This window comes from Vanellus vanellus (assembly GCF_965231255.1).
Source record: "Vanellus vanellus genome assembly, chromosome: 12".
NCBI classification, from domain to species: domain Eukaryota; kingdom Metazoa; phylum Chordata; class Aves; order Charadriiformes; family Charadriidae; genus Vanellus; species Vanellus vanellus.
The window spans coordinates 14,755,174-14,764,939 of NC_138917.1; the positions used below are offsets into that span (position 1 = coordinate 14,755,174).

The 9,766-nt window shown below is 45.4% G+C and overlaps 1 protein-coding gene across 5 annotated transcripts; it reads left to right on the forward strand.

The window, feature by feature from the left end:
• Positions 1–159: 159 nt before the first annotated feature.
• On the forward strand, positions 160–6,755 carry ORC6 (origin recognition complex subunit 6). Of its 5 annotated transcripts, none has more exons than XM_082489485.1 (9): positions 160–247; positions 695–824; positions 1,638–1,801; positions 2,914–3,003; positions 4,112–4,224; positions 4,340–4,432; positions 4,671–4,741; positions 5,522–5,593; positions 5,986–6,755. In XM_082489485.1, exons 1-9 carry the CDS (start codon positions 183–185, stop codon positions 6,118–6,120), a joined length of 933 nt encoding a protein of 310 aa, XP_082345611.1. In that variant the 5' UTR covers positions 160–182; the 3' UTR covers positions 6,121–6,755. The 5 variants fall into 5 exon arrangements, with proteins under 5 accessions (XP_082345611.1, XP_082345612.1, XP_082345615.1 ...); XM_082489488.1 differs by having other exon boundaries at positions 187–247; positions 700–824; XM_082489486.1 differs by lacking the exon at positions 4,340–4,432.
• Positions 6,756–9,766: the final 3,011 nt, after the last annotated feature.

A 9,766-nucleotide genomic window follows, 5' to 3' on the forward strand; every position in this document is an offset into this window, starting at 1 on the left:
CGCACCGTCATGTGACTGCGCCGCCCGCGCCGCCCCACCCCGCCGCCGCGCTGCGGCCTTTCTATTGGCCCGTTCCGAGGAAGTGGTGCGCTCCAGGCCGATTGGTGTAGAGGACGATGATTGGCGGCGGAGCCGGCCAGTCCGCTGCCGGAGCTGGCCGGGAGCGCGGGCGGGTAGGCCGCATGGAGCGCGATACGGTGCGGCGCTTGGCCGCGCGGCTGGGCCTCACCGAGCCCGGCGTCGTCAGGTACCGCGGGGCAGCTCCCCCTCAGGCGGCCCGGCTCCGGTAGACCCCCGAGAGCGGCGTTTTCCTCCGGCAGCGGCTGTTATCGCGGGTCGGGTGGGTGGGGGGGAGGGGAGGGCGCAGGCGCCGTCCCCGCGCGGTGCGGAGGAGGCCGCGGGGTGTGCGGAGCTCCCGGTTACCGCGCCGCAGCTGCGGGCGGCGGCCCCCGCTCTCGGCAGCCCTGTGCCCGTCCAGGTACGCGGGTCCATCCCCGCGGCGCCGGCCCGGCCCGCGCTCTGCCGCCGGCCCCGCCAAGGCTCCTCCCCGGGGCACGGACGGGCCCTGGCGGCGCTCCCCATTCCCTGAGCCGGTGCTGCGGCCGCGGCTCGGGTCGGCTCTTGCCCTGCCGTCCTTACCGTCTGGTAACTGTGGTTTTGTTAACGAGGGCTGTGCGCGCTGGGTGTTTCGCAGAAAAGCTGAAGAGTACCTGCGGCTGTGCCAGGTGAAATGCACGGGATTCATGGCGCAGGTGACAGCGACGAGCAGTGCTGTGATGTGCCTGGACCTCGCGGCCAGTTTCATGAAACAACCCGTTGACAAAGTAAGAGACAGTATATGACTTGGCTGGCGGGTGCACTCTCCGTAAGTCCACTAAAGTCAGTGTTCTGTGTAGCGCCCGTTGGGAGCAGGAAAAGGGTAGTTAGTAGTAAGGGCCGTCACCCCGGACCCAGTGTGCTGCTAAACAGAGCTTTGGCTACTCAGACTTTGAGACGGCAAATTGAGATCAGTGTCGTAGTCACTTTACAAGCTGAGCCTGCTTTGTTATAATTTCAGCTCTTTTAGTAACAAACTGCCAGTAAGGATGTTAAATTTTAAGATCCGTCCCTTTTACCGCAGAAGAGAAGCAGTGGCTCCAAGGAGTCCCTCTCTGGAGTGGTACCTGTAAACCTCCATCTGCAGACCTGCCGGGTGAATGGCACTGAGCTGCCAAAGTAACGTCTGGTACGAGATGTTCTCAATTGTCGATTCACAGACAGAGAAGAATTTAATTGGACCTGACCCCGTGAGGAGTAGCATGAAAGTATTGCTCAGCTCTTAGTATTGTCCAGGTCTTAGTTACGTTGGTTTTTAACCACCTTGTGATAAAAGGGATTATATGGAAAAGACAATCTTCATTTCCAGTTCAATGGGCTAAAAATAACACTGCATTAAAAGTTGTGGCATTTCTAGGTGGTTAATCTTTCTGTGTGTAGTCAAAACTTACATCATTCATGGCAGAAATTTGTTTAATATAGCAATTGAACTTTATTTTATGATGTTGTGTAGTTTCTCCCTAGTCTATTTTGGTTGCCTGAATAAGATGTTGGGAAGGAATCTTGCTAATTCTTGGGGTTTGTGTTTGTCTTCTTGGAAGAACTATTTTGTTAAACTCTCTGGTTTGAACAAGACGACCTACCAGAGCTCCATGAAGTCTTTGGAGTGTTTGCTAGAGGTGAACCCCAGACTGGGAATGCGAGACTTGGCTGTGCAATTCTGCTGCACAGAGGCAGTGAGCACCGCTTCAAAAATATTACAGAGGTGAGGAAGCTCTTGAGATGACAGTGGTAACCACTAGTAAGATTCTTTGTTTGTCAGATGTGTAAAGAGCTTGATGGTTTGAAGGGCCAGGTATCTCCCACTGACTGGAGTGGTGAGGTGAGTTCTTAGCACTGACACTCCAGCGATTTATCCAGGCTGCTTTTTAGAATACGTGTCAGACTTAGTCTGTGCATCTCAGTAGGTCATTGAGTCCCAGTTCTTCAGTTGGGAGTAGTACAAAAAGTATAGGGCTTTTAGTCCCTGTATTTGTCCATAGCATCACATTGTGTTCCATTTCACTGCTGATCATGTCACAGTTCAGAAGTAACACTCAGCAGAAACAAATCCTCCCTTCTGGAGAAGCAGATCTCTTATAAGACACAGTACTCTGTAAAAACAATAGGTAGAACACTTCAAGGGAGAATCAACAGATTTAACTAAAATTTTGCACTCTGCTCTTCTTAAAGTACATGTTACAATCACTGAAGAGTTCTCTTCTGGAGTGCTGTCACCCTGATAATGTATGTTTAAATGCTGTTAGGGATTTAGAATATTCTGAGTGGCAGGTCAGTGAACAAAGGCTGTGTATGCTCGCCAGTGGTACAAACTGAAAAAAACAGCTTGGGGACAGGTGAACAAGAAAAAATTAAAATTCTTTAGTGCTGCACATCCATCATGTCACTTTCTATATTTAAGCCTTCATCTGTGTGATATATATATATTAGAAGAATCAAAGAAACTATAATTCCACCCCCTGTTATAAAATGGACTTATGCAAAGCATCTCATTGTAACTTTTAGATGTAATGTAGAGATAAAAGTGTTGTGTGGATGGGCAGCACAAAAAATAGATTTTAATGACATGCCTAGATCCAGATCTCTAATTTAAAATATCTTTAATTCAAAGAGAGGAGGTGATCCTAATTCCTTTCTTTTCCCTAGTCTCTCTTGCTCTTCTCAGCCAGTAGCAGCTGTTTCTGCTTGACTGGGTTGCAAAGGACCAAGTGATCCAACAGGAGATCTGTTCCAACTGCTGAGTACCATATGACAAATTCATTTCAACAGCTTCATTTGAGGCAAATGCACTGTACAATTCTCTCTCTTGTTCTTTAGGTATGAATCCAGCCTCTCTGAAGCACAGCAAATGGACCTTGATTTCTCAAAACCGCTTTTTGTAACAGCTGCACTATTCACCGCGTGCAGGTGAGTATAGCTTGAGGGATCTTCTGTGGCCTTAAACGCCTAGTGAGACACCGAACAGAAGCAGTGCTTACCATGTAAGCAGCTGATTCATTCAGCATGTCTGAATAGTCAGAAGGGCCTTGCTTAGTGCATCCTGCTGGAAACGGAGACAGTTGTAGCAAACCAGACCTTTCCTACAGTGAAGTCTCCGACCTATGCTGCATTTGCCTTCAGGAGAAAGCAGCAGTATTATATCAACTATACAGAAAAGGAGCTTGAGTTACTTATCCTAAAATAAATGAAATTTGTCTTCCCTGGTGTGTAGGTGGATGTGGGTAATTCCATTAGGACATACCTATGGCAGTGGCTGAAGAACTTCTGTTAGTGTTTTGCACTTCGCTCTCCTTCCTCTCAGCCTAACCAGCGTAACGTAATTCCTTAGTAATATTTTCAGGTTTAGGGGGAATATTTTTTCCTTGTCGGGATAGGTTTAAGCTGGGCACAAAGCAAAAAGTGGCTGATAGTGAGATGCTGCTCAAGGTGGAAGAATGGCTGCTAGCTTACTTCTGAGCACCAAGAAGCCACCATCCTGAAGAAGGAAAAACCTTTGGGAGGTGGATCCAATAGCTGTAGGCCTGCATCAGCTTGGACGATGGGTGTCAGGAGCACCTGACTCAGCCAACCCTTTGTAAGAATTTGCTTGCATGGAAACATCTTCCCTCTCAGTATTATGTCTTGTAACAGTCTTAGGAAGCGATTCAGGTGCTGTGTAGGTTGCACAGCTCCTGACAAGCATTCTCTTGGCACAGGGGTCCCATTCACCTCTTTGCAGTAGTGGGATTTTGTCCTGGTTCCCTCAAAATCTGAAAAGCACCTTTTCCTAATAGAATTTCCTCACGTAACTTGAACTAACCCTAGGTCTCAATTTCTGAGCTGTATTGACTAAGTAGTGTAGAGGTCTGTTTTTTAAACAAGTTTGTTTCTGAGTGAGGCAAGGATTAAATAGGATAAAAACTCAGGCCTACCTTCTTCATTCTCATAGGCAGTTGGTATAGTAAATGTCACCTCACCTGAGTGATAGTTGCTGGAGCATTGCTTCGGACCGAGATAACCTAACTTTCTCTTGCAGGTGTTTGAAGCTAAAAGTGGACAAAACTAAAATGTTGGCTACATCTGGGGTGAAAAAAGCAATATTTGACCGGCTGTGCAATCAGCTGGAGAAGATAAGCGAGCAACTCAGCAGTAAGTTTTTTGGCTTTATCCCTGTACAACAGCATGCCCATCACCTGGCCTGACAGTGCCCCATTCTTTTCCAGTGGTGATTTCATTCTGATCGCTTTCAGACATTCCCTTTCAGCCAAACCTGCCCACCCATTCCAACATGTTTCCTGCAGCCCAGTTTCCAGTCACAGTAATTGCTTCTGGGGAAGTCAAAACAGCTTAGCATGTGGCAAGGCCAAAAATAAGTATTTCCCTCTCTTCTCAAATGCTTACTGTTTCTTACATTCTTTGCTTCTCCAATTTATTTCCTGCTTCTCCCATACTACCTGACCTATCTTGGATTCCTCCTGCTTGCTTGCTTTCTGCATCTCGTTAGCATGGCAACACGACACACAAATTAAAATAAACATCTTGCTACCTCCGTTGATCTGACTGACTCACTTCTGTTTTCCTTTCCCCCACTGCAGGATTAACAAGCCTAAGCCTTGCTCTTCTGGTAGTAATTCAGCCATTACCTGACACCATCCCTCCACATACGGTGGGCAGACATGAGGAATCTCTCTCACCCGATCTCGAACCTGCAGCTCTCTCCACTCCTTTTTGTGGAGGAGGAATACTGAAATACAACACATATCTTCCTGTCCTTATATCACTGCTCCTTCCTACTTATCTCTTTTTTGCTTTCCCAGACTTTCATTCCTACTCTCCCACTGACAGCACTCCACGCTTCATATCATGAAGGTTTCTGGAAGGTGCTGCCCGAATCCAAGCCAAAAGCGGCTGCTCTCTCCCTAGGCATGGACCTTCCTGTAGTGCACTGCCCTATAAAAAAAAAAAAAACAAAACAAAAAAAAACCACACCAAAAAACCTTACCCCACCACTAAAGCAGCTAAAGGCAGCTGGGAGCTTCTGTATCAGTTCAGGGAAAAGTGTGCATCTGTATATGTTATACGTGTTGTGGGCATCTGTAATACAAAGTGTGGGAGTGAGATAGAAGGGGAAGAAATAACTGAGAATCCCGCCCGAGTAATCAAGAAGGGCAGCAGTGTGGTTTTAGGGTATGAACATGGTGGATCATTGTGGTTACAAATGCAGCAGCAGCACTAGTTAAAGCAGCCCACCAGTCCATGCAACCCTTGAAGAGTGCTGGCACCTCTGTGTCTGTGGCTTGGGCATCACTCTGGACCAGAGAACTGCTCTGACTGGGAGACAATAATTTTGGAAAGTGGCACTGCTGTCAAAGAATTGCACGTAGACCACCACCCTTAGAGCCCCAACTACCACTCAGGAGTAAAGCAACTTACTTATTTTTTTTAGAAGATGTTCCACTGGCTGCAGAGACACCTGAAAGTTTGCAGACCAACCTGGAGCACTGTGAGAAAGAAGATGGTAAGTCGTGTTCAGCTATGAACTAAAATCACCTCACCAGGGCAGTTCTGAGCTTCAGTGCTGCTTAATATTTTAGCTGTGTAATAGGCCATAATACCCAGTTCACAGCAGCCTGCTCCATTCTGCAAGCCACTGGCTAATGAAAGGACAAAGAGGACCTAGCAGGACAATGGTGTTTATACTGAATAGTCCTAATAGAATTAAGGACAACTCTTGCATTCAGACGCAAAGGTGAAAAGGTTCTGGCAGGTGAGGGGAGCAGCAAACCGCAGGATTAGGTAACACAGTGACAAACGCTGTGCTTGTGTCTGTGTATTTGCTCACTGCCTTGGTTATCCCCAGCAACATAGTGCCCATGATTGCCTGTCATGGACTTTCTCCTTCTCTCACAGGATCCGAAGATGATGAGGAGATGCCACGTAAACGGCCAAAGACTGAAACAAAGCAAGACTATGAAGAATGGAAAAAGAAAATCCTGGAAAATGCTGCTAAGGCACAAGAGACAAGTAGAGGTCCTGTTTCTGTAGTGCCACCTGATAATACCACTGCTGCTTGCTCATGATTGTAACTCCCTCTGTTCTAACAAGCGTTCCAGTAGCACATGAGTGATGGCTGCCTGGTAGCCAGCGGATTTTATTAGCTAGTTTTAAGTATTTAAGAATGTTATTTTTAGTAAATAACACCAGAATTAAGGTGATTTTACAAGAAGCCTGTCTGACTACTTGCCAGGCTGGTACCTGAGCAGCTACAGCATTAGGTGGTAGAATAGCTTCATTCTCTTGCTGTGAGAAGCAGGTGACATTCTAATGCTGTGCTAAGTGTAAATAAGTTGTAAGTTCTATGCCCTTGGGCCCCTGGGTGGAAGTAGTCAGTGAAAAAAGAGGGAGGGGACTAACGGTGCCTTGTTAAACAGCAAAACCAGCAGAGGAATCAAAACTGATATTTTAATTTTTTTTTTCTTTTTTACTGTTGAGGAAATATTGTTTAGTCTCTGAATTTGACTTATTTTTATGACCTGTATGTGACTGAAGTCTCTTTCGTTTGTCGGGCTTCCCAAATACTCCAAGAAACAATAAAGATGCTGGAAGAAAAAGCTTTGTATTATGACACTGGGTTCTTGGCACTTGTCATATATAAAACCCTTACAGTGCAAAATAAAAGACCTACAGGAGATATCTGTGCTTTAAGAAGGAAGATATCTGGGGGATGAGGATCTTGTCTGGGTAGTCCAGGTTTTTTGCATCTCGTAGTCATAAACTTAGTAAAGAAGAGAGAGTGCTCTGCCCTTAGAGCACTCCCTTCTTAGAGGCAGCTTCTGCGGTCCTACACTTCCATCCCAGCTACTCAAACTACAATTTGCATTAACTATTTTTTTGGAAGGAAAATCACAACTTTTAGCAGTAAGGGCTGGTGTAACTATAATAAAACCAATCCCAGTCTTCTGCCCATTTCTCTTGCCTGTTTTCTGCCTGGGGTGCGCGAAGAGGAGTTAACTTTCATAAACCCTCGTTTCAAAACAGCCCAGAAAACCCCAAGTGTCCATATGAAGCAAGATAAGTTATCTCATCTCTGAGCATTTACATTTAAAACGCTGCCCCCGTCGAAGCTTCTCCTCAACAGTATTTTAATAGCTCGCCACATGCCTAACTGCTGCGCGTGCTCCCTGCTCGCCCAAGTGACACTGACCACACCAGGATTACAACAGTTGATAACACTGGTACCTAAAGCAGTTAATTTTTGTCATACTTACTGTTCCACTGACTCACAGGTCACCCGTGGTTTGTCCTTTTAGCTTTTTTGTACATCCTCAAAGCAAAACGCACAGGACATGGTGAAACTTCCCATAAGGCTGCAGAGGGGGTTTCACTGTACTGCAGAACCGCGCGACGGCCGCCAAATCTAAAGGGATTTCTTTCTATTAGGAACACAATAGTCATCCTGCTGGCCAGGTGCACCTTCTCTTTGTAGAAAACGGAGAAGAAAATGTGTACAAGTGCCATGGTTTCATCTGGGATGGAGTTAAATTTCTTGCTAGCAGCTGGTGTAGTGCTGTGTTTTGGATTTGGGATGAGAAACAGTGATGATAGCGCAGTGGTGTTTTTAGTTGTCGCTAAGCTCTCAGGGCCTTTTCTGCTTCTCATACCACCGCACCAGCGAGCGGGCTGGGAGGGCACAAGGAGCTGGGAGGGGACACAGCCAGGACAGCGGACCCCACCTGACCAAAGGGATGTCACACACCGTGTGACATCATGCGCAGTATATAAAGCTGGGGGGAGAAGAACAAAGCGGGGGACGTTTGGAGTGATGGCGTTTATCTTCCCAAGTAACAGCTACACGCGATGGAGCCCGGCTTTCCTGAGGGTGGCTGAACACCTGCCTTCCCATGGGAAGCAGTGAATGAATTCCTTCTTTTGCTTTGCTTGTGTGGCTTTGCTCTACCTATAAAACTGTTGTTATCTCAACCCACAAGTTCTTCCTCACTTTTACTCTCCCCATCGCAACTGCGGGGAGTGAGCAAGCGGCTGCGTGGTTACCCTTTTAGAAAAACAGAGGAAGCAGCACACAGTAACTGGAAAATTAAAACTTACTGGCCGTTTTCCTTTCACTTCTCCTCCCAATGCATAAAAAAGGAAATCACTTGAAGCCAACTTTAATTAGCAAGAGCTAATTTCATTCCAGCTGCAAGTTCTGAAATGTAACAGTAACCATCCGGGAATGGACTCCAAACAAATGCCTGGTGCAGAGAAAATATTGGATAATTAACCCACATTGAATAAGAGCTGTAACAAAATGTCTGCCATTTAAAGCCTGATCTGATACTTAGTAGAGGGTCCTCAGGATGGGAGAGACTCCAACCTGGTACACGAGCATTCTGTTGTTAATACCTACTCAGAGATGCTTTCAGGTTTGTTGGGGGGGTGGGGGGGATAGGGTGAAGGGGGGGCAACCAAAACTGAGGAATAGGCTTGTTCCACTTCAATGGAATTTATTAGTATTGATTCAGAAATATACAGACCAATTAATACAAATCACATTTAGCATGCAGAACCACTGTGGAAGGAAAACATGAACAAAAGTGGGCCTTCACAGAAGGTGATACATTGTCAAGATTATTTCACTTGATTTTAATAATTCTGTCTCAATTCTGGAAATGCCATAGAAGTCCAGAATTCAGGACTACGCAAAGTGAGAAGCACTGGAGTGGAAAAGATGACTAGGGTAAGCCAGTCTGACAAACCTCTTTATTAGCAACCAACACTTTTGCTAATTCAAGGGACATGAAAGTCCATAAAGGTAAAGGGAGCTTTACAGTGGTTTGATGCCTTTGCTGGGAAGAAAGTTTTAGTAGTATTAGTTCCTGTTTTTCCTAAGAGCCCATCCAACTCACACAGAGTTTTGCAGAATCTAGAACGAGAATGATGGGAACCACAGGATTGATAAATAATGTTATACTTTTAGCTGAGAGAATGTAAGTGGCTCCAACTCTTTATACATCAAGAAAAAGTTTAAAATCCAAAATAAGTTAGTATTGTGAAGAAAACATTTAATGTTCAAGAGCAAAGTGGAGGAAAAAAGGGCTTCGACATCCTAGCTGGGCTATAGGGAGTGTCTGGCAATACACCACTCCCTTGCCACTGAACAGCAATAAAACCTATTTTGCATATCACACCATATCAGCTTCTCAGACTTCATTAAAATTGTCAGAATAAAAATTCCTCAAACTAAAACTTAGAAAATTAAGGGCTGCAGTCACAGCCTATGAGAAGCATTTACAAATTTTAAATACATATCAAAAGTCCAGAAATCTGTTTTCTGGACAACACGAGATCTTTGTGCATGGACCCAATGGTTGTCAGGCGATTTTTGTTTGTGGAACTTTCACCCGGCTCCTTCCAAAAGTTCAATCAACTCAGCTCAATTCAATTTACCTTAAGGAAAAAGCAACGGACCGACTGACTTAAGTTGCTTTAAATCAGGATTCCTCATATTTCCTAACTATGCAGGGAATTTTTTTTTTAAAGGAGAGAGTAGAATAAAAAAACCCAAACTAAAACTGTTCAACTCGGAGTAGTTGCACTGAATCATTATCATGTTTGGGGGAAAAAAATTAGTCGTCTTGGAACAATTATAGAAGAAAAGGATATCCACAATCTTTCGTTCTAAGTAACAAAC

What these genes read in the sequence shown, in the direction of transcription:
- ORC6 (XM_082489485.1), top strand. Translation starts at nt 183, where the DNA reads ATGGAGCGCGATACGGTGCGGCGCTTGGCCGCGCGGCTGGGCCTCACC. An exon ending in TGAAACAACCCGTTGACAAA is followed by an intron (nt 825 to 1,637) that starts GTAAGAGACAGT and finishes TCTTCTTGGAAG; the next exon opens with AACTATTTTGTTAAACTCTC. An exon ending in GCACTGTGAGAAAGAAGATG is followed by an intron (nt 5,594 to 5,985) that starts GTAAGTCGTGTT and finishes CTTCTCTCACAG; the next exon opens with GATCCGAAGATGATGAGGAG.